The sequence below is a fragment of the Oryx dammah genome, unplaced genomic scaffold (genome assembly GCF_014754425.2).
Source record: "Oryx dammah isolate SB20612 unplaced genomic scaffold, SCBI_Odam_1.1 HiC_scaffold_2, whole genome shotgun sequence".
NCBI classification, from domain to species: Eukaryota; Metazoa; Chordata; class Mammalia; order Artiodactyla; family Bovidae; genus Oryx; species Oryx dammah.
This window is the reverse complement of record NW_024070186.1, coordinates 40,610,687-40,635,484: the sequence shown is the minus strand read 5'-3', so window position 1 is coordinate 40,635,484 and position 24,798 is coordinate 40,610,687. Positions and strand designations below refer to the sequence as shown.

Sequence of the window (24,798 nt, the reverse complement as noted above, 5' to 3'; positions counted from 1 at the left end):
CACCAGTCAGGATGCGCCTGAGAAATCCTGGGGATTAGAAAAAAGCGGAGGAAACGAGAAGCGAGCAGGCATCCGTGCGTTCTCAAAAATAAACCTGGGTGGTCGCGTCTTATCTGTCTGTGTGCCGTGGAGCCTCGGCTCAGTCCCCAGACACGGAAGTCAGCGTCGCCCCGCCCCGCCATCCCTTCCTCGGCTGCGGAGGGTCCCTTTGCCCCCGGGCAGCTGAACTCGGGAAATGCCAGCGGCGGGAGCCCCTAGGTCACCTGGGCGGAGAGGTGAGCGGCTCCGTCAGTCCTTTGCTGGGACGAGGAGAGGACCGATACCCGCGCCAGCGAGGGGCTTGGCATGGGAATGCAGCTAGTCCTCTGCCCCAGTCTGGGCAAGGGGAGCAGCGAGGGAGGGTGAGGGTCGGGAGGGGTGGAGCGAGGACCGATGAGGGAAAGGAGTTAAAGCAAAAAAAAAAAAAAAAAAAAAATCACCTCCTCAGTGACTGCTGCCGGACAAAAGACACACTCTTAGTAAAGATTCGTCAGTAGGTAGAGACCCTTATTGTGGGCATTTGTGATAGATTTGCCCGTAAAGGCTAAGGGAGGAGAAATCCCTGGGACTTGGCGGTAAAATGGAGTGATGTTAATAGATATACCTAAATTGACAGCTTTAAGGGGAACTGAAGCGCACTGTTGAGGGAGGAGAGAGAACACTTCCAAACCTCCACGTTGCGTTTTGTTTCTGTAACAACAGCAGTTATGAAGAAGCACTTCTGACTGGCGACTTTGGGTTATCTACGCTGCAGCTGTCCAGGCGCCTCCAGCTCTCTCGTGAGAGCAGTACTCCTGAGCCGTAAGCCAGAAAGGTCAAGCCATTCGCCCACCTGGGGAGCAGAAAACCCTTCCTCACTCAGCTGGGGTACATTTCTTGGGAAGATTTTCAGTCTTTGCCTATGTCAGGAGAGGATTCGGGACGACGACAGAAGAGCTCAGGTACTGTCAATTTCTATTTCATTATATACATTTTCAGGTTTAAGTTTATGGGAATCCACTCCCATGTGTTCAAACTTTTGGGTGTCTTTTCAGTAACTCTCAAGTGGGCCAACCCAGAACTTCTGTTTTTCTAGCTGAACGACAGAACTGCCTTCAACCTATTCTTTTCTTTGCTTACCTAATTATAAGAAGGTGGAAATGCTGTCTCCAGTCACATATTTATTTAAATATTTGGTAACCAGACGGTTACAATGACAGAAGTGGCCATCTGATTAAACCAGTATTAGATTTTAATTTGGGCTAAATTGTAATTCCATGATATTTCTACCTATATGAAGATAAAGCAATTCAGCATTCATGTTATTTTAAATGTAGTTTATAGTTAAAGGATGGCTGCTGGTAGAATCTAAAAGAAACAATTCTATGAAGATCACTTTTCTTAGAAAAGCATAATAGAGATCTTATTACGTCTTTGTATGTTCTGAATTGCAGGCAAAAATTTGGTTTGGCTCCCTGGGCTTGCCTCACATGTGGGTACCAGATACCATTTTTTCCAACAAGCTGAGCATGTTTCTTCCCTGCATATGCCCCCACCCCCCAGCCAACAGCAGATGTGAGAAGAAGGGACCAAGGGAAGAGGCAGAGGGATGTTCTAAGCAGAGCAAAAACAACATCATGCCTGCGAGGGGTCAGCGTGGCCCACTGTAGGGCAGGTATAAGGCTCAAGCCCTCTCAGCTGTCCAGTTACTATTCGTTATAGTCATCATTTGGCAGTGACGTGTATAATTTGTCTTTTTTTTTGGCAAAGACTTACGACAATAGGAAGAGATTTTTCATCCTTTCAGTGATTACAGCTCTAACTAAAAGTGTTTTTGAAGGTTTAAGAAAATGAAAAACCAAACATGCCCAGTGATAAAACATGTATTATGAAATTTCACTTGATCACACATACACAGAAACACATCCAATTAAAAAAAAAAGGCTAGAAGGAATAGAACAAAATGATATTGATTATATCTGGGTGGTGGGGAGTATAAGTAATTTTCTTTATTTGACTTTACAACTTCTGACTTTTCAGTGTTGCACACGTATTAGCTTTATAATCAATTTTTTTTTAAGTCTAAAAGAACTAATGCATAAACAGGAAACTAAACTTTATGTATTTCAGTTGTCACAATATCCCCATTATGCTTTCCATTTTCTTTTTTTTTTAAGGAATCCCTAAGTAAAAGGGATTCCTGCTTTTCATTAAGAAGTGAAAATCTGTAAAGGAATTTTCACAACAACAAATACCCTGCTTGTCACAAGAGTCCATATGAGGCCCGCACATACTATCGCTTTGTAGTTAGCTTTACCATAAAAGCTGCAAATGAAATTGGTCCCTAATAACCGAACTAAAAAGCCTCTTGATGAAAGTTAAAGAGGAGAGTGAAAAAGTTGGCTTAAAGCTCAACATTCAGAAAACTAAGATCATGGCATCTGGTCCCATCACTTCATGGGAAATAGATGGGGAAACAGTGTCAAACTTTATTTTGGGGGGCTCCAAAATCACTGCAGATGGTGATTGCAGCCATGAAATTAAAAGATGCTTACTCCTTGGAAGGAAAGTTATGACCAACCTAGATAGCATATTCAAAAGCAGAGACATTACTTTGCCAACAAAGATCCGTCTAGTCAAGGCCAGTGGTCATGTATGGATGTGAGAGTTGGACTGTGAAGAAAACTGAGTGCCAAAGAATTGATGCTTTTGAACTGTGGTGCTGGAGAAGACTCTTGAGAGTCCCTTGGACTGCAAGGAGATCCAACCAGTCCATCCTAAAAGAGATCAGTCCTAGTTGTTCTTTGGAAGAACTGATGCTAAAGCTGAAACTCCAATATTTTGGCCACCTCATGTGAAGAGTTGACTAATTGAAAAAGACTCTGAAGCTGGGAGGGATTGGGGGCAGGAGGAGAAGGGGACGACAGAGGATGAGATGGCTGGATGGCATCACTGACTCGATGGATGTGAGTTTGAGTGAACTCTGGGAGTTGGTGATGAACAGGGAGGCCTGGCATGCTGCGATTCCTGGGGTCGCAAAGAGTCGGATACGACTGAGGAACTGAACCGAACCTTACAGGACAGTGTCCCAGATTACCCATTACCGTGTGTGGTCTACTGGAACTCTGCTCAAACCATATTTATAACTGAGGTATGATTTTTTTTTTTCAGGATGAAGCCGAAAGGCAGGGGAAACACCAGCTTATTGCTCTCCTTCACTGCAATCTGCTTGATAGCCCTCCCTGGGGGTAGGGCCTGTCCTCGCCGCTGTGCCTGTTACGTGCCTACAGAGGTGCACTGCACGTTTCGGTACCTCACCTCCATCCCAGAGAGCATCCCACCCAACGTGGAACGTATCAATTTAGGGTGCGTGAGGGCGCTTGTCTTGCTTCATTCTCAAGGAGGGATTGAGTACACTAGTGATATCCCCAAAACAGTTGTGACTTTGGTAGATTAACCACAATTCTGTTACTACTACTTTCCTTCTGAAATGAGTGCATGAGGATCTTAAGCTTTCTGGGGCAATAAGAAAAAATTTTCCCTGTAAGCTTTTACTAAGGGAAAGTTTTTCTAGAACCCAAAGTCATTCATGGTAGGCTGAGACCCCCATGATTATAGAAAAGCTTCATTCTGGCTCTATTTTTGCTGAGTAACAGTATAGCTCTTGCTAAGAATTAAGAGTTATGATAATATCCATAAGAGGTAAATGTCCTCCTATATATATATGAAAAGTTAACTAGTTTTTTTTTAAGGCCTTTGGACTTTTTTCCCCACACAAACTGAATTATTTAAAATACTTTAAAAATGCATAAGTAATTAAATCTGCTAAAAAGTGACTGTATTTTAAAGGCTTGTGAAAAAAACGTGTGTGAATGAACGAAAAGGCAGACTTAACATCTTTTGACATTAGTGAGCACCTACTATGGACCAAACACAAGGACGGTATCAGGGATACAATGATGAAGTATACATTATTCATGCGTAGAAACCAGTTAAAGTGAAAAGACAGATGTTTAATCAGTACAGTTTACCAAGAATTGTAATACAGCATACTAAGTGTCTTGGGAACAATCAATCACTACTGATAACAACTAACATTACTTGTGTCCTGGCATTGGGCTAAGCACTCTTCATGAATGCATTCATTTAATCCTCAAAACCTGTTTCAAGTAGATTCTATTATTTGCATTTTATAGACAAGGAAACTGAGGCAAAGAAAGGTTACTGTTTTTTGTTTTTTTTAACCCAGCATTGGCCCTACTCCCAGGAGCAGGGTACCTGAGTTCATAATCATATCTAAAACATTTGACTTCAGAGCCCAGGCTTCTTAACCATTGTTTCATAATGATGAATTCCACCTGGGAGAACGAGGAGCAATGTCATTAGAGAATGGGCTGGGTCTTAACAGTGTTCACAAATAGAGAAGGCTGGAGTCAAGGGCATTCCAACCTGAAGATACAACATAACGTACAAAGGTTTGAGAATGAGAAGGGATGTAGCATGTTCCAGGAATGTGAGTAGAATAATTTTAACTGACAATGCAAGGGCTGGGTGAAGGGGCTGACCTTCCATGGCATCTGATGAATTCCAGTATTTCAAGCATTGGGTTATCTCCTTAGAGCACAGGGAATCTTTAGTGGGGTGTGTGTTTGAGAGGTGGGGAGTGAAATTCAGTTTTGTGTGTGCATTTGTTGGGTTTTGCTTTGACATTTGTACTTTAGTTGACAGACATGTCTAGAATGATGTTTTTATTTCAGGTACAACAGCTTGGTTAGATTAACAGAAGCAGATTTTTCTGGCCTGAACAAGTTGGAGTTACTAATGCTACACAGCAATGGCATTCACACAATCCCTGCGAAGACCTTCTCAGATTTGCAAGCCTTGCAGGTGAGACTGATGTTGAGAAGGGGCAAGTTAACGAGGTGAGATGTGCCTCCAAAACCTACCTGTTCCTGCTGCTGCTGCTAAGTCGCTTCAGTCGTGTCCGACTCTGTGCGACCCCATAGACGGCAGCCCACCAGGCTCCCCTGTCCCTGGGATTCTCCAGGCAAGAACACTGGAGTGGGTTGCCATTTCCTTCTTCAATGCATTAAACCTTAGGCTCATGGAAAGAAGTATCAATGCCCAGGGATTACTGTACTGAACTGAACTGAAAAATGTAATTCTAAAAGGCCACTTCTAGTCATGTTCATCTGGGAATTGAATGTAGTTTGTAAAATAATTGCTATCTTTACACAGAAGTTAGCTTTTTATAAGCAATGTATTTTAAACTTTTTAAATATGTTTTTATTTTTAATTGGCATATAATTGCTGTAGAATGTTGTTTCTGCTGTACAATGTGAATCACCTATAAATATACATATATACATATACATATATACACCCTCCCTCTTCAGTCTCCCTCCCACTGCCACCCATCCCAGCCCTCTAGGTCATCACAGAGCATCACTGAGCCATACAGCAGCTTCCCAAAGCTATGTTTTACACATGGTAGTGTATATACGTCAGTGCCACTGTTTCTCCACCCTCTCCTTCCCCTGCTGCATCCACAAGCTCCTGCCCTGCAAATAGATTCATCAGTACCATTTTTCTAGATTCCATATATATGTGTTAATATATGGTATTTGTGTTTCTCTTTTTGACTTCACTCAGTATGACAGACTCTAGGTTCATACCTCATTACAACTGACAATTTCATTCCTTTTGATGGCTGAGTAATATACCATTGTATTTATGTACCACATCTTCTTTGTCCATTCATCTGTTGATGGACCTCCTGGCTATTGTAAATAGTGCTGAAATGAACATTGGGTTATATATGTCCTTTTGAATTATGGTTTTCTCAGGGTATATGCCCACCACTGGGATTGCTGGGGTATATGGTAGTTTTATTCCTGGTTTCTTAAGGAACCGCCATACTGTTTGGTTGTAGAGCAATATATTTTGTAAGTTTCACTTTACTTTTGCATTGCTTTATTTAAATTTTTTTTAAGTTTTGAGGACTTCTAAGAATGTATCAAATATTTTAAGAATTACTACTCCAGAGGCAAGAAAGTAAAAAGTAGGAAGAACTCTTAGGAACAAGAACAAAGGTAACGCAGGAAACATCAGGCATAAAGATTGGTATGTCTGCTGTAAGTAGGACCTGACGCTTTAGAGAAGTTAATTCAATTTATGATGTCTATTAATTTTTTAATAAAAAGTAAAACTACTGTTCAGAAGTACAACGATACCTGATTTTAAATTAGAAAAAGATGTCTCCCAAAGGTCCTCATACATGACAGTAAAACAAACTGTCAGTTCTACCCTTAGAAAAGATAAATTGCCAGTGCACAGTGAGTCTTTTCACACCACATCAAGGCTGTGTAAAGCCATAGGTTTAAGTCTAGATAAGTGATTATGTTGACTTGGTTTAATCAGGCTTTATTTGGAAGATATATCTTCAGCAGATTAGATGGAGTTTCTTCATGGAATTCACACGTTTTTCTTGACTAAGTTTCCCATAGATATTGATGAACATTGAGTTTGGTAATATTTGGGGCAAAGTTGTTCCATGTCGCCAAATTTTCTTTATTAGGAAACTTAACATTCCAAAAAAGCATCCTCAACAGAGATGACAGATTAGGTCAAATCAGGAAAATATGATAAGAAATCATTGTTTTTACTAGCATTTTTTTCTTTTTGGGAAAAAGTATGTTCAGCTGGTAGCTGGAGAAGGAATTGGAGAATACCCAAGTGCTACTGAAATACTGAAAAATTATTTTAACTTCAATTAAAATCACATTACTCTTAATAGCTAAAAACTAAAAAAAAAAAAAACAAAAAAAAAAAAACAAATGTCTATCAACTCATAAATGGATAAACAAAACATGTTACATGTATAAAGTGGACTACTACTCAATAGTAAGAATGAATAACTGACTTACACACTAAACTAGTGGTAAGTCTTGAAAATAAGGCTAGTTGGAAAAAGGCAGACACAGAAGACCACATATTGTATCACCCATTATTTTAAATATTGAGAATTGGCAAATCCAGAGAAACAAAGTAAATCAGTGGTTTTCTAGGTCTAGGAGGAGGGGGGGAAATTGTTTCACCTGTACTGCCACCCCACTACTTTTCTACTTCATTGCATTGTTTTGAAATAAACCTGAGATATCATGTTTCATCTGTAAGTACTTCTGTATATATCATCAAAATTAGTCTTTTAAAAGTAAGTGTAAAATATTGTTTTACCTTAAAATTATAGCATTAATTCATCAATATCACGAACTATTCATGAGTGTTCTAATTTCCCTGATATTCCCATATTTAATTTGCAGCTAGTTTGTCAAATTAGGATCCACACAAGGACTGGATAATCTCAGTGTATGTTTTATTATGAATATGCTTGTCCTTTTTGTAGTAATTCCTTTGACAAAATAAGCGTGTTCTTTGTATTCTTAGGTCTTAAAAATGAGCTATAACAAAGTTCGAAAACTTCAGAAGGACACTTTTTATGGCCTCAGGAGCTTGACACGGTTGCATATGGACCACAACAACATTGAGTTTATAAACCCAGAGGTTTTTTATGGACTCACCTCTCTCCGACTGGTGCACTTGGAAGGGAACCACCTCACTAAGCTTCATCCGGATACATTTGTCTCCTTGCGCTACCTCCGGATATTTAAAACATCTTTCATTAAGTACCTATACTTGTCTGATAACTTTCTGAGCTCCATCCCTCAAGAGATGGTCACCTACATGTCTGATCTGGAAAGCCTTTATCTTCATGGGAATCCTTGGATCTGCGACTGTCAACTGAAATGGCTGTCTGACTGGTTACGGGAGAAGCCAGGTACCTAGACTATTTCTTTGTTATAATTCAATAGACGAAATCTGCATGGAGATGTTGAAAGAAAATGAAATCTCAATAATTCAGTGAGAATGAACTGTCTTAATTCATTAATGAATAATCTTTAATTCAGGTCAATTATCACTTCTGGCTTTTAGCAAGATTGGGAGCTAAAAAATGTATCATGTGTTACTCTTCCCTACTTACCACAAGGCATAGAAACCCTTCCCTCTTATTTTCTTTTCAGTCATTTGGTCAATACATATTTTTTTGAGTTTTATTCAAGGCCTTGTGTTCAGCAAAGCAACCACCAAGAGCTCTGTGTCTGCTTGAACTACACATCTGGTGTGATACAGATAAGCAATCAGAATGTAAAACGTGCTTTGACAGCAAAGTAAGAGGCAAGATGCATTCAGTCAACAAGTAGTTACAAGAAGTCAGAGAGAACATAGGGATGCAAAAGTGATTGTGGAGCTTTCACTCTTGGAGAAAATGGGTTAACAACTAATCTCACTATTTCAATTAATTCAGTCCGTAGGGAATGACTGAAAGGAGCCCATTGGTTTTGACATCTAAGTGGTGGCTATTAGAAAGAGCAATGAGAGCTGGATTGTTATGCAGGGGTTGGGGAGGCAGGGCTACAGCTGATCCTGGAGAGACCTGGCTTGAAGTGAGGGAAGAAGGGTGACTGCCAGATGGAAATATGCCATCACTCAGGACTCTCTGAGCATCAAACAGACATGAGCACATTAAAGCTAAGGAGAGATTTTTGAGAGAGAGAAGGTAGCAACATTGCAGAAAGAGCAGATCATCAACTGAGCCAGCCTCCTGAAAAGGCTGGATGGCAACAGACCCAGCCTTTAGGTGGGTGGAGGGGTTTTCCTTAGGAGACAGGAGAGAAAAGGACTAGATGGGTACAGAGGCAAGTGAGTTCATGGGTCTAATGGAGAGCGTAAGAAAGTTCTTACCTGATGCCTTTTCCTTCTTTGTAGGAGAGGAAACTAAGGAGGGTGCTAGGAAGGGGTCAAGGTTGGAAGTCTGAGAAAAGTGGGAAAAATCTGCAGTTGCTATGGTGAAATATATAGATACACACATATATATGTATGTGTATATACACTTAGTCAATATAATTAGTCAAAAAGTTAACTGCTTTAGGCCAAAAGATACCACCTTTGCGCTCCAGGAGTTTGCAATCTTGTAGGTAAATATGCTCAACCCATAAAAAGACAATGAGGCATGGATGAAAAAGAGCAAAATGTTTATACTGAAAATTTAGTTCTATAGGAGGCAGAATCAGTAAGTTACTTCTGCCTTGAATAACATACCAAAAGAAAAGGAAGGAATAATAGGGAGGGAGCAGGAAGGTAACATATTTTCAGTTTGTGTTTGACATTGTGCTTGCTGCTTTCTATTTAATCCTCAATTTAGAGATGAAGAAATTGAGGCTAGAAAAGTTGGGTATCTTGGGCTAGTTATTTAGATTCTTATAGATCAGTTTTCTCACCTGTAACATAGGGATACCAATAATTGAAAAAAGTAATTAAAATAATACATATAAAGTGCTTAGCAAAATATATGACATAACATAAGCATTCAACAAACGTGATTATCATGCTGCTTTGTACATATAAACAGGGTAAGTCTCATGAAGAGCGCAGTAAGTAGCCCAGCTTGCTTGGCATGGGGTAGTATAGACTGGCATGGGGTTTTGTCTTTTGCTGTCTGACTTACTTCACTTAGTATGATAATCTCTGGTCCATCCCTGTTGTTGCGAATAGCATTATTCCATTCTTTTTATGGCTGCATACCATTCCATCATATATACACCACATTATTTTTTTCCATTCATTTGTCAATGGACATGTCTTGGCTAGTGTAAGAAGTGCTGCTATGAACACCGGGGCACATGGATCTTTTTGAATTCGAGTTTACTCTGGATATATGTCCAGGAGTATGATTTGCAGAATCATATGTTAACTCTCTTGTTGTGTGTAAGGAACCTAGATAGTGTTCCACGTACTGGATACATCATCTACAACAGTGTAGGAGGGTTCCCTTTTCTCTTCATCCTCTCTAGTCACATCAGCTTCTGCTTTGATTTTTTTCCCATCTATTTCAAGAGACTGATCTTCATACCTTCAATTGCCTCATTTGACAGTCCTTTTGTATGTATGTGGTCACTAGTCAAATATAACACAGCTTCATCTGTTTATGGCTATCTTCCACTTCTGGGTTTCACAAAGCTCTAGGTGTTGTTTTTCTAGGAAATATGGATTTGTGGCCTTTTCTCTGACAGTTTTATCACAAATATTAAATTTATGTCCTTTTATTGTTTCCAAGCCTTTCTATATACATAACTTATTTTAACGGCAAGCACAGTATAATCTTTATGTAATACCAACAGTGCATGTAACTCAGTTGAGAGAAAACAAAATATATAAACAGCTATGGCAGTATTGGAAGAAAAGTTATGACCAACCTAGATAGCATATTCAAAAGCAGAGACATTACTTGGCTGACTAAGGTCCGTCTAGTCAAGGCTATGGTTTTTCCTGTGATCATGTATGGATGTGAGAGTTGGACTGTGAAGAAGGCTGAGCACCGAAGAATTGATGCTTTTGAACTGTGGTGTTGGAGAAGGCTCTTGAGAGTCCCTTGGACTGCAAGGAGATCCAACCAGTCCATTCTGAAGGAGATCAGCCCTGGGATTTCTTTGGAAGGACTGATGCTAAAGCTGAAACTCCAGTACTTTGGCCACCTCATGCAAAGAGTTGACTCATTGGAAAAGACTTTGATGCTGGGAGGGATCGGGGGTAGGAGAAGAAGGGGACGACTGAGGATGGGATGGCTGGATGGCATCACTGACTCGATGGACGTGAGTCTGGGTAAACTCCAGGAGTTGGTGATGGACAGGGCGGCCTGGCATGCTGCGATTCATGGGGTCGCAAAGAGTCAGACACGACTGAGTGACTGAACTGAACTGAACTGATGGCAGTATTGGTGTGTGTGCCAGCAGTGGTAGCTATAGCAAGACTGCCAGCTGGTCAGTCACTACTGTAAGACAACTTCAACTGTAAGACACATCTCAATTTGTAAGCTAAAATGTGGAAGAAATGTGGTCTTAGAATTAGACTGCCCTTCCTCCCTTTCTCTAATCTTTCCATCCATTTACCAGGGCTGGAGACAAACAGACTAGACAGGTCTTTCTACTAGTGGGTGATGAGAGCTAGGATAGGGGAAGTGGAAGGTACTAGGAGAACATAAAGCTGGGAGCCCACTGAGGAGTGCTCTTCCAGCTTGTTGACGAAGAAGGTAAGTAGTCAAGCAGTAATGGAAGACAGCCTATCAGACAGCAAGTGTATTGCAAGTAGAAGGACAGCATATGCTAAGAGCATGACAGGGTATGGCAGAGTTGAGGACTGGAAGGCATTTCTGTGTGAATGGAATCTAGTGTGATGGAGAGAATGGAAATAATGTGATCAGATTTGCAACTGAGCTAAAATACTTGATGTCCAGCGCTGAGCAATTATCAAACCAAGATGTGAGTATAATTCTATGATGAGGTTTAATTAAACCAGAAGTCTGCCTTTTCTTTTTTCTTTTTTTTTTTTTTTGCCATAGCAGGGTTTGACCCCAGGCTACTGGGAAGTAGTAAAAGGTCACAGCTCGTTGGTAAGTAGGTGGTTGATAAAAGCCTCTTTGACAGGCTTGCCAACTACCTCCTCTGGGTAAGCTGGCACTTTACAATTTGCTGAAGAATGCTGAGGAGCCAGATAAATATGACAGTGCCTGTCACACTGAAGAGTTTGGAGTCAGTGATCAGAGAGATTTGTCTCAGGCCTTTGAGGAACTGCACAATTACAGGAAGATGATTTGACCCTGTGCAGTCACTTTGTCAAATGAGATCTTCTAAGAAGTACAGTGCTTCTTTTACATGCTGTGTCTAAATGCATGATATGGAACAGGATGTAAGTCCCTAGCTGTATTTTGTATAAGGTAAAACCCATATCTCTTATCAAGTATTGCTGTGACCAGCCATTTAAAATAGGCTCACCAGAGTAGTATTTTTATTTTTTTGCAGAGAAGAATTAAATGACATATTAATATCAAAATGAGACTAATATTAAAGAGACTTTAAACAAAAATCCCATGTATCTGGAAATTAAATGTCCACTTTTAAATGATAGGTGTATCTAAGATGCCATGACAAGGAAAATTAGAATAAAAATGAAAAGAGAACTTACCAGAATTTGTTGCATGCAACTGAAGCTGCTCAATTAAATACAATGTGGAATCTTGAATAAGACATGAAAACAAATGGTCACTAGCATAAAATTTTGTGAAATTTGAACAAAATCTGTACTTTAAATAATACTATATCACTTGTTAATTTTGTTTTGTATTTTTTTTTACAACATAGTATTTCTTTATATTCTCAGAATTGGATTAAAGCCTCAAGCCTCACTCAATTTTTTTTTTTTTAATCACTAGTAAATTTTATAGACTTTTAGCAGTAATGCTACTGCTACTGCTAATTCACTTCAGTCGTGTCAGACTCTGTGCGACCCCATGGACTGCAGCCACCCAGTTCCTCCGTCCATGGGATTTTCCAGGCACGAGTACCGGAGTGGGTTGCCATTGCCTTCTCCTGTAACCGAGTCATGATGCCCAGCCGGTCTCCCTCCCGTGCTGGGCAGTGCCGCCTCTTTCTGGGCTTGAGCAGGGGCGGGATGCAGGTTGAGGGAGCTCACTGATTTAAAACGACGGAGGCTGCCTAAGCTCCCCCTGCCCTCCCTGCTCTCAGTCTCCTCGGCCCGCTGCTCCGTGTTCTCCTTTTCTTCGATCAACCGTATCTCTTTGTTGATGGCGTCCAGCTGCTCCTGAAGCATCACAGTCAGAGTCTCAGCATTGCCCTGCCCGCTGGGCGACAGCTGAGCGGCCAAGCTGAAGAGGCTGACCCTGTCGCACTCGCCGTCAGACATGCCCTCGTCACTCTCAGACACTTGGGCCACGTTGGCCAGCATGCTGGCTTGCTGTGTGCTGCCCAACGTGGCCTAAGCGTTCCAGAGTGAGGAGGGCGTGTCTGACCGTGAGGGCAGTAATACTAGATGCCAAAATACATGGAACTATATCAAAGTTTTCAGGTAATATAAATTAGAAATCTAACATTCTATTCATACTAAATAAAATGAGCGGAAACAAAAAGCTTTTGTACATACCTATATATAGTATATATGTCAGACCTTTCATGGGCTGCCCCGTTGCTTGGGCACAGCTTCCCTCTCTCCACATTAAACCTGATCCTCCTCAACTGAGTCTACCTCAGGTGCCAAAGTCATACTGTGTCTTTCTGCACTCTTCTTAATAACCCTCCTTGTTCAGCCACATCCTCACCTCTTTCTTGATTGGTTCTACCGGCTTCATTATTTCCAGCATCCATCTTGTTCCCTCCATTCCTATTGCAACCAAGCTAGACCAGGCCAAGGTACCTTGTAATTCATTCATCATTCTTTTTAGTAATGGACAGAAACTTGGGTTTTTAATGATATCCAAGAATGTATAAATGGTAACTCATTAAACAAGTTATCATTTAAAGGACACTGAAATTCTCTGAGCCTTAAAACATTAAATGGGGAAACAGAACTAAATAATAAGCTAATAAAAAGTGATAAACATATCATTTTGTTTTGCCAGATAAGGGAACTACTCAATTAATACTGAGAACCAAATATGTACCCCACATGCTTTTTAGGCATGGAAAATATAGCTGTGAGCATGAGAAACAAAATCCTTGTGCCTATGGATGTAATATTGTGGCAGGGTATATAGACAATAACATTTTCAGAAATCAATCCAAAGACCAAAAAAAAAAAAAAGAAACACTAAAATTTCCAAATTGTTTCAAGTTCTAGCAAAAGCTACTTATTCAAAATGTTTAAATGTTAATTCATGAAGAAGCCACAATGGGCAATAATTCAATTGTCATTTTTTTCTAGATATCATAAAATGCAAAAAGGACAGAAGTCCCTCCAGTCCTCAGCAGTGTCCGCTTTGCACGAACCCCAGGACCTCTAAAGGCAAGCCCTTAGTTAGGGTCCCAGCTGCAGATTTCCTGTGTGCCAAACCCACCATTGACCCCTCTCTGAAGCTGAAGAACCTGACTGTTCTGGAAGACAGTGGTTCTGTGTCGATCTCTCCCCAAGAGTTCATGGCTCCCTTTGGCTCTCTGACTTTGAATGTAACAGACCAGACTGGAAATGAAGCTAACATGATCTGCAGTATCCAAAAGCCAGCAATGACCTCATCCATTGCGTTCACTGCAGAAAATGACTACATCATGCTAAATGCTTCGTTTTCAACATTCCTGGTGTGTGACATAGATTACAGCCACATTCAGCCAGTGTGGCAGATTCTGGCTTTGTACAGTGACTCTCCTCTGATCCTACAAAGGAGTCACTTGTTCACTGAAACTCCACAACTCTGCTACAAATATGAACAGGTGGTACTGAAGCCTGAAGACATCTTTACCAACATTGAGGCTGGTCTCCGAGCAGATCCCCCGTGGTTAATGCAAGACCGAATTTCCTTGCAACTAAACAGAACTGCCACCACCCTCAGTACACTGCAGATCCAGTACTCCAGTGATGTCCAAGTCACTTTACCAAGGTCAGAGATAAAGCCAGAGACACACAGATGGACCATGATTTCCAAAGATAACAGTACTAAGCTGGAACGCACTGTTGTGGTCGGTGGGACCGTTGACCTAGACTGCCCTGGCCAAGGAGAGCCTCCTCCACATCTGGAGTGGCTTCTAGCTGATGGAAGTAAAGTGACAGCCCCTTATGTGAGTGAGGACGGACGAATCCTGATAGGCAAAAGTGGAAAACTGGGACTCCAGATGGCTGATAGTTCTGACACTGGCCTATACCACTGCATAAGCACGAACTACGATGAAGCAGATATCCTCACATACAGGATTACCGTGGTAGAGCCCAACGTAGAAGCCTATCGGGAAAATGGAGCTCGTCATATAGCTTCTGTTGGTGAAACACTTGACCTTCCTTGCCATTCTACCGGTATCCCAGATGCCTCTGTTAGCTGGGTTCTCCCAGGAAACACTGTGCTTCAACAGTCCTCAAGAGAGAAGCAAATTCTTAACAATGGCACATTAAGACTATTACAGGTCGCTCAGAAAGACCAGGGTCACTATTGCTGTGTAGCAGCCAACCCAGCAGGGGTTGATATTTTAGTGAACCAAGTTTTAGTCAAAATAAAAGGGCAAAAGTCAGCAGAGCATAATGTAGAAACAGATGGATCAGGGTTTGATGAGCCCAATTCCATGGGTCAGCTTCAGGATCCACCAGCTGCCCATCTCCCCACATCTCCTCCCATGGGGGCTGAGGCTGGAACACATGTCTTGAGCCCAAGTAAGAATCCCAAACAGCGGGTATTAATATCCCAGAGGCGTGGAGAGTCAACCAGCTGGCGTTATAGGGAGCACAGGAGGCAATTCCCTCCCTCTGCCCGGAGAATTGACCCACGGCACTGGGCAGCGCTTTTGGAGAAAGCTAAAAAGAATGTTATGCCAGAAAAGCAAGAAAATACCACAGGAAAGCCGCCTCCACCAGTCACCCAACTCCTGGATAGACCTGGTGAGGAAGCAGACTCATCAGGCATGCTCCCTCCAGATGAGCAACTTACGGTCCCAGCAACTAACGCTGCAGACGTTCTGACAAGGACAGTGACTGCAGATTCCAGAAAATCACCTGACAGCCCTGTGACAAGTAAAACTGATGGCACCCCAGTCTCCCCAATTGTCAGTCCACAGACCCTATCACCTGAAAAACCAAGAGATTTCAGACCATCTACGACTATTAGAACTCAAGTCACGCCAAAGAATATAAACCCAACCGCATCAAGCGAAATGCAAGACACAACCAACCCAAATTTACCTAATGTGTTTCCTCTGCTAACTGAAGCAACTCTGTTTCAGGATGCTGACGACATGGAGAGAAAAAAAGAGCCCTTGCAAACTGCATCCCCAGTTACAGTGGGGGCTACTGCGATCAAAGATACCCATATCCAAATGCTGAGTAATGCTGTGGGCAAAGCTGGTATATTTTTAGAGTCAGTAAATGCCACAAATAGTTATCAGAGATCTGTAACAGGAGTTGGTGAACCCAGAAGCCATCACTCTCCTTCTCAAAGTACTCACAAACCTAGCACCACTAAGCTCCGTTCAGGCCCACACACTGCTGCTCCTTCTCAGTTACACATTCCTAGAAAGAGTACAATGAACAGTCCGCTGTCCAGGCGCTTTGGAAGATGGCGAAAAGTTTGGAGCAGGGGGCGAATTATCAGCCCATATAGGACGCCAGTTCTCCGACAGCATAGATTCAGCATTGTAAGGCCCACACTCAGAGGCTCTTCAGAAGAAAGCACCACCACATTTCCAGCCGCAGAGCTCAGTGCAGTGTGCCCATCCTGTTCTCCCAGAGAAAGGCTCACCACTGATGAGGCAGCGTTGTCTTCTCCAAGCTTATCCCTCATCACCCTCCCCAGAACTGAAACGGCCAGCATCACAGCAGAAGAACCTACAACTCTAGTTCACAACCCATCGTTACGGCTTGAGAACAAACCAAATGCAGATGCTGAGAAGACCACCCCTATGATAAAATACTTCAGTGCTGAAAGTACCCAAGAGACTCCAACTACTGCAGTTACGACTCACGCAACAAATATTAGTTACCCAAGTGGGTCTAAAGCCAATGAAACCACCAGATACTCTGTGATTGTATCCTCACTGCCAGGCCCCACCATCGAGTCACCTGTGCCTACCACTCTAGCTATTACCAGATTTTCAAGAAGGAAAATCCCCTGGCATCAGATCTTTGTAAGTAACCACATCCGAAGAGAAAAGCTAAAGAATCAGCGTAAATTTGGCTCACAAAGCAGCACAGACACGGTGCTTCCTAAAATATCTCCTGCTTTGCCCACAGATAAAATTTCTCCCTTCCATTTCAAAACACTCTCAGCTAGTGTAATGAAAATCCCATCTATAACACCAGCCACAACTCACCTCAGTAACACACACAGCCTTGTAAGTCTCCCATCCATGAAGGAGCTGCCCTCCCTACCCATTTACCCTATGTCTCCTAGTAGCTCAAGCAAAGAATCAAGTGCAAATTCCGTATCAATGCAAACAGACATGCTGACGACCACGCCTACTGCCCCTGCATCTATCATTATCAACAAAGCCCAGATAGACAGACCCAGGGTACGAAAAGTACAAAGGAAAAAGGAGCCTCAGAAGACGATGAGGGACCCAAATACCTCTCCCACCCAGACTTCTGGCTTCATTACATCCACCACTGTGACATCTCCTGTTCCAACAACAGCTGAAGCTTCAACCAAGCCCAGTGTGTCTGCTTTCACTCATTCTCCTCTAGAGAACACAAAAGAAATTTCAAGCACAGTTGGTCTTCATCCAGGAGCCTTTAATCTGACGGCTGTACTTGGACAACCATCCCAGGAGGGTACTCAGGCTTTGAAGAATATAACTGCTTCTGAAACCACTTTGTCCAGCAAACTACAGAGTACCCCTACTAGGAACACAATCAGACACTCAACCATGCCAACCTTCCTGCGCTCCAGTGCCACTCCAATGCCAATTCCCACCTCCCCTCCCTTGAGTAATCAAAGTGAGGTTACTGACAATATGGCCATGCCCACTTTCAGGATGATGACAAGTACAATGGTTGAGGCACATGAATCCTCAAAGCACAATGCTACTCCACAGCAACTGGCAGTAGCATCTCCCCAAACTCACCCAAATGCCAAATTTGCAGTTGGAACCATTCACTTTACCTACTCCAATCTGTTACCTTCTACTCCTATGCCAGCACTAATAACAGTTAAACCACAGGATTCTAAGCATACTCACTCTCCCTGGTCAGAAAACCACTTTTGGCACAAGTCACACCCAGAAATTGCTGAAAAAGGCCAAAAGCCAGTAGTAGTGCATGTACTGCCCACTCCAGGCTTGCCAGAGGTCACCACTCATGCTTCAAACTGGGATATACAGAAGAATGCAAAGAAAAGTGGCTTTGATAAAACAGCAGTTCAAAAAATAACAACTTCCGAATTCCTCCCCTTTGATGCTTTATCTAGGGATGTATTTGAAAGGCCCAGAATAATCGGAGGAAAAGCAGCAAGTTTTACTGTTCCAGCTAACTCAGATGCCTTTCTTCCTTGTGAGGCTGCTGGAAATCCCGTGCCCACTATCCACTGGACCAGAGTCTCATCAGGTATTTGAAACGGTTTCTTTACACTTAGTCTTTAGTAACAAAACAAAGAAAATACTGTGTGACATTTCAGGGTTACATATTCAGAGTCAACATCAGCATGAAATTTCTCCAAGACACACAAACTATTAATATCCTCATTTGATATATGCATGACTTTTTTCTCATTAGAAAATTTCAAAACGTATGTTAAGATCATTTTTAAAAAATGCTTTTAAAGCAGATCTAAAAAAAAAAAAAGTCATTGTGTTGAACCATCTGGCTTTTACATGAAAACTAGGGTGTTGTTTTTTTAAAATCCAGAAATAATTTTATCAATCTGAAGACTAAGGATCTTAATTTTAAATATATTTGTTCCCAGCAGCCTAACAAAAAGATAGCTCTCCTTTTGTGACTTCCACATGGGCAATTTGTTTTCCATCTAAACTTTGATGACCTATGACTATAAATTTCTTTCTTATCAGGACTTGATTTATCTAAGAGGAAACTGAATAGCAGGTTCCAGGTGCTCGCCAATGGCACCCTGTCCATACAGAGGGTGGACATTCAGGACCGTGGACAGTACCTGTGCTCGGCATCCAATCCATTCGGCACAGACCACCTTCACGTCACCTTGTCCGTGGTTTCCTATCCCCCTCGGATCAGGGAGAGACATACTAAGGAGATCACAGTCCATTCTGGAAGCACAGTCAAGTTGAAGTGCAGAGCTGATGGGAGGCCCAGCCCTACAATTTCCTGGATTCTTGCAAACCAGACGGTGATCTCTGAATCATCTGAGGGGAAGAGACAGGCCCTAGTGACATCTGACGGAACACTGGTCATCCACAATCTCAGCATTTATGACCGAGGCTTTTATAAATGTGTAGCCAGCAACTCAGTGGGCCAGGATGCACTGCTGGTTAAAATACAAGTCATCGCGGCCCCACCTGTTATTCTAGAGCAAAAGAGGCAAGTTATTGCAGGGACTTGGGGTGAAAGTTTGAAACTGCCCTGTACTGCAAAAGGCAATCCTCAGCCCAGTGTACACTGGGTACTCTCAGATGGCACTGAAGTGAAACCATTACAATTCGTCAACTCTAAGTTCTTATTTTCAAATGGAACTCTGATTATTAGAAATGTAGCCTCTTCAGACAGGGGCACTTATGAATGCATTGCTACCAGCTCCACTGGCTCAGAGAGAAGGGTGGTAATCATCACAGTGGAAGAACAAGAGACCATCCCCAGGATAGAATCTGCATCCCAGAAATGGACTGAGGTGAATCTGGGGGACAAACTACTGCTGAACTGCTCAGCCACTGGGGAGCCAAAACCGGAAATCATCTGGAGGCTACCGTCAAGGGCTGTCATCGGCCAGTGGCACAGGTAAACCCTACCTTTCAGTTGAGATTATCTTCGTCTGTTTAGCTTTACAACTTCTGAAATGGAGAAAGTGGTAGAGCGAGGCTTGCAGCAATGTTAGGGAGACTCTGCTCATAAAAGTAACTTGCTCTAAGGAGACCTAATCCTTTTGAGATGTATATAGATATATGTAAAATATAGATTATGTAAAAAGAAAGTTTTACATGCTATATTCTAAGGGCCAATTTCTTGTTGAGTTTATATAGTTAAAAAAAAGATTTTTTAAAAAACTCTCATTTTCTTCCATACTTCTGACAGGTTTTTAAAACAGTAACTGTGTAAATGTATTTATAATCTTTCTATCAAAAAATAAGAGGGAATTTTGTAATGCAAACAAGGTCTGGAGAGATGCACTTCATTAATTTACTCTTCAGAGTCTCCTAGTAAAGCATTTTCAATTTTAGTGCAATCTGTACTTCCTTTATTCTACCCTAAAAGTGCAAAGCACCTTTATGAAGTTAAGGCTTCACAAAGTGAAATGTATTCAGGACCTCCATCACGCTGATGGTGTCAGACAACACATATACACATACAGACTTTCTCCAATATGTTCTGATTCAGTCATATTAATTTTTATCTGTTTTCTGTAGCAATTAAATCTCTTGGAAAAAATAAGAATTTACTAGATTATTAATTTTTGCTATTTGCATGACTTCATGCAATGATTTTTCATAATATGACAGAAAAGATAAATTACACATATAATTTTACTTGCATGGGTAGTTTCTACTAATAAACATTAAATGGAAATGTTCAGCCCATCTTTTCTGTCATATTATGAAAAATCATTGCATGAAGTCAGTTTATGTGTAAAATGGCTTCCCTGGTGGCTCAGACGGTAAAGCGTCTGCCTACAATGCAGGAGACCCAGGTTCAATTCCTGGGTCGGGAAGATCCCCTGGAGAAGGAAATAGCAATCCAGTCTAGCACTCTTGCCTGAAAAAGTCCATGGACAGAGGAGCCTGATAGGCTACAGTCCATGGGGTTGCAAAGAGTCGGACACGACTGATCGACTTCACTTTCACACTTTATGTGTAAAATAGATATTTTTTTTCTAGTCTCAAAGTATGAGTTGGTAATGGATATAGTTAAGGAATTTTACTTGTGATCTTTAATGCCAAAATAAATGTTAATTTTCAAGCTTTTCAAATAAGTCATCAAAATTACCTAAATTTTCCAGTAGTCTCTAAGGAACTAATTCAAGCTTATCTTCAGCTGAAGGAGTCATGGTTATGAGTTTGAGCTGTGGCTAATAAGAATCTTGAAGGGACAAGAAAAACTCTTCACATGCCTCTGTCAGTCATTATTGAGTTCCTATAAACCAGGCCCAAGATAATGTTCCTGGAAAACAAGTGATAACTTTGCACGACTCAGGAATGGGTACTGGCTAAACTTTAGGGATATTTAACACAACAAGAATATAGACCATATCTATAAATAATCATTGCAGAGATACCTTTGATAAGTGTGGAGTACAGAATTTTATAATATGTTCATCAAATTAAACTTATGTTGTTCAAATCTCAAAAAAACTAAATTTTAAATTGAAATTTAGATTTAAAATTTAAAAATGCTGAGTTATGAAATGTAAACTTCACAAGACCCCATGTTTATGCTTGTCATCTACTGTACATATACCCACTTGTGGCATCAAATATATTCAACAGTTTACCAGTTTTTACATTTAATTGTATCAGCATGTCTATTTATTAATCACCCTGCAGTACATGGGGGTGCTTCTCATTTACCTAGAAACTGCTCATTATTCTGTGTAATCATTAACACAGTTTCACTATGCAAGAAGAAACCAATGCAGGCATAGAAGATATCACACCTGTGACGGAATTACAAACAAAGTTCCAATTTTACGTTGTAAAGAAAACGTCCAAAATATTTACTAGACATTAAGTAGGTTTTTAAGAATGGAAGAGGTATGAAAAAATGTAAGGGAATGTCTTAAAAAGTTAATCCAAAGGAATGTCTAAAACACATTAGCATTCTCAGAATAAATCTTGACCTAAACAGTCCAACAAATCCTCCAGAGTTTAATAGCAAAGAAATCAGGCAGGCTGTTTGTATTTCATTTTGGGAAAGCACTTATGGAACAAGGAAAGATTGTTCACAATATGGAAAAGCCAATAGACGGTATAAGATCACAGATGCTATCAAAGGCCCACCAGAGGTACTGGCATTCTTTTATAAAGAACTACACAGCTTGTTTGCTAACTGGACACTTTTAGTGATTATTCTGCAAGTAACCCATTCAACGAGGCAAGAATACTCTTTAGTTAGGTGCTTAAGATATTACCAGAAATAAAAAGGGCACTTCTGCTGTTAAATAGAGTCCTTGCTATTCCCATTTCTTGGTTCTAGAAGTCTGAATTTTAGATTCTAAAAATGAAAACATAGCTACACTCACACAAGTCTACTCAACCATGACTGAAATAAGCAAAACCTTTTACTGTTTTAAAAGCCTAGTTGTCATCTGAACTAAGAAAGCCTTTTCTGAATTTTTTTTAAACTGTCTCAGGCTTAGAGCACTATAGGTCTACCTCCACGACTTTCAATAGGACTTACCTGACCTATGTTTCAGACAGAATTCTGTTTCCTCTGCTTCAGATTTTTGCTCCTCAAGGAGTTTGTTACAACAACAAAACATCAGGCCCCACCCCAGATGGGCAGAATCAGAATTTGAATTTGCACTTTAAAAATATCCCCAGGTGGAGAATAAATACATATATATGTATGGCTGAGTCCCTTCACTCAGTCTGAAACTACCACTGTTAATTGGCTATACCCCAAAACAAAATAAAAAGTTTAAAGTCTGGGGGAAAAAACATAGTTAGGATGGTAATATATCTGTTCTATTAAAAAGATACAAAAATATCATATAACTAATTAAAAGTATTTTCATTAAATCAGCATGTGATCACTGAAGCATGTTGTTTACTTGGACAAATAAATTCTCCCAGGGTTCTTTAAAAATATATATATCTCCAGCTGAATCACATGCACAATAAGGTCCAAGAAACACTGCTTTAAAAAGATTGCAAATGCTTCATTGTCCATTAATCTTCCTAAAAGAATTCCCTTTCTTTTACTCAAGGAAAACTTCCACTTTCCAAAGTCAGTTTTCTCTTAAAAACATCAGCTTATAAAAGGAAACACAATTCTCTTATATATATAAAACAACTTCCAGAAGTATCAGATTTAAAGGTCAGGGAAGTTCATTTTAAGTCACTGGTTTTCAAAGGGTTGTCCGCCTACTAATAGCACTAGCATCACCTGAGAACTTGAACCTGATTCTCTATCAAAACATGCAATCTGTGTTCTTAAAAGCCGTCCAGGTGCACACTCAAATTTGAGACTGGTCTGCAAACTTAATTGATCACAGAGTCACCTGGGAAGCTTGTTAAACACTGGGTTACCCAATCCGTGGCCAGATCTACTGGATCAGAATCTCTGAACAGTGAAAACCAGTAAATATGCATCTTAAATGAGACCCTGTGTAACTCTGATGTAGGTGATGAGGGAACTGCATTGAGGACAAAGATTCACAGCAGTGGTTCTCAGACGCTGCTGCACTTGAGAGTCATTCGGAAAACTGAGTCCAAGGTCACATTCCACACCATAAGTCACAAATTCTGGAGGTGGGAACCAGGCATCAGCACTACTTTATGCAAATACTTTTAATGTGCACCCAAGTTTGAGAAACACTGTTCTTAGCATTAGGAAAGAATGACAGCAGGTAGCGATGTAACATGGTGAAAAGGGTAAGTAACTACCTCTAAGTACTTTTTTTTTTTTCAGCTGTATGGTGAGCAAAGACCCTTGTAGTTTCCACTTTTAAGTGCATCCATAATGATGACTTTCCTTTGCTTTACATGCCAGATGAATTCTTTCCAGGCTTGAGAGAAGAAAAAAAAAGGCTATCAGCAGCTGTAAGTTGTCCTACAATACTCTTCCTAACTAAGGTTTTTTGCTGGAAGATAAATGACTTGAGGCTGTTGGAATTGTTTAGCAGTTATGCTATGAAAGGTCATACACACTTTTTCACTCCACCTTCTTAGCTCATGTTGCCAAAAAATTAGGAGAAACACATGTAATGAATGTTTTCACCTATAGGTGTTTTTGATTGCGTTGTTAGCAGTTACTCAGCTTCCACTGGTCTTTCTGAAAAACTATTTAGTTTTATCAGGGAAATTCTGCCATCTGGTGGTTCTGTATGATAACAGTGGGCCGTGTAGTGCTTCAGAGAACAGTGATGTTCATGCAGTTCAACATAATGCAGAGACCAAGTCACTGTACAGTTGCCTGCAGAGACAGATAAAGCTTTAGTATGCTTCTAAGGAATTTTACCTTGGCATTTACTTTCTTTTAAAAAAAGTAAAATTTACTTTCTAACCAAATAACTGATTCAGTTCAGTTCAGTCGCTCAGTCATGTCCAACTCTTTGCAACCCCATGAATCGCAGCATGCCAGGCCTCCCTGTCCATCACCAACTCCCGGAGTTCACTCAAACTCATGTCCATCGAGTCTGTCGTCCCCTTCTCCTCCTGCCCCCAATCCCTCCCAGCATCAGAGTCTTTTCCAATGAGTCAATTCTTCGCATGAGGTGGCTAAAGTATTGGAATTTCAGCTTTAGCATCAGTCCTTCCAGTGAACATCCAGGACTGATCTCCTTTAGAATGGACTGGTTGGATCTCCTTGCAGTCCAAGGGACTCTCAAGAGTCTTCTCCAGCACCACAGTTCAAAAGCATCTTCGGCGCTCAGCTTTCTTCACAGTCCAACTCTCACATCCATACATGACCACTGGAAAAACCACAGTCTTGATTAGACGGACCTTTGTTGGCAAAGTCACGTCTCTGCTTTTTAATATGCTATCTAGGTTGGTCATAGCTTTCCTTCCAAGGAGTGTGTTTTAATTTCATGGCTGCAATCACCATCTGCAGTGATTTTGGAGCCCAGAAAAATAAAGTCTGACACTGTTTCCACTGTTCCCCCATCTATTTCCCATGAAGTGATGGGACCAGACGCCATGATCTTCGTTTTCTGAATGTTGAGCTTTAAGCCAACTTTTTCACTCTCCTCTTTCACTTTCATCAAGAGGCTTTTTAGTTCCTCTTCACTTTCTGCCATAAGGGTGGTGTCATCTGCATATATGAGGTTATTGATATTTCTCCCGTCAATCTTGATTCCAGCTTGTGCTTCTAATACTCTTTAAAAGGGAAAATCTGGTATCT

At 41.0% G+C, this 24,798-nt stretch overlaps 1 protein-coding gene and 1 non-coding gene across 2 annotated transcripts in view; both read left to right on the top strand.

Moving 5' to 3' along the window:
* The first annotated feature begins 459 nt into the window (after positions 1–459).
* The window catches only part of IGSF10 (immunoglobulin superfamily member 10), a 30,181-nt gene continuing 5,842 nt past the window's right edge, over positions 460–24,798 (top strand). Inside the window, exons 1-6 of the mRNA XM_040234889.1 lie at positions 460–980; positions 3,190–3,384; positions 4,776–4,905; positions 7,465–7,855; positions 13,849–18,159; positions 18,621–19,518. Of these exons, the coding sequence (XP_040090823.1) occupies positions 3,191–3,384; positions 4,776–4,905; positions 7,465–7,855; positions 13,849–18,159; positions 18,621–19,518 (5,924 nt within the window). The 5' untranslated portion in view covers positions 460–980; position 3,190. The remainder of the gene's footprint in view (positions 981–3,189; positions 3,385–4,775; positions 4,906–7,464; positions 7,856–13,848; positions 18,160–18,620; positions 19,519–24,798) is intronic.
* TRNAC-ACA lies at positions 20,375–20,446 on the top strand. The gene has a single exon. It is a non-coding gene; the product is annotated as a tRNA-Cys (tRNA).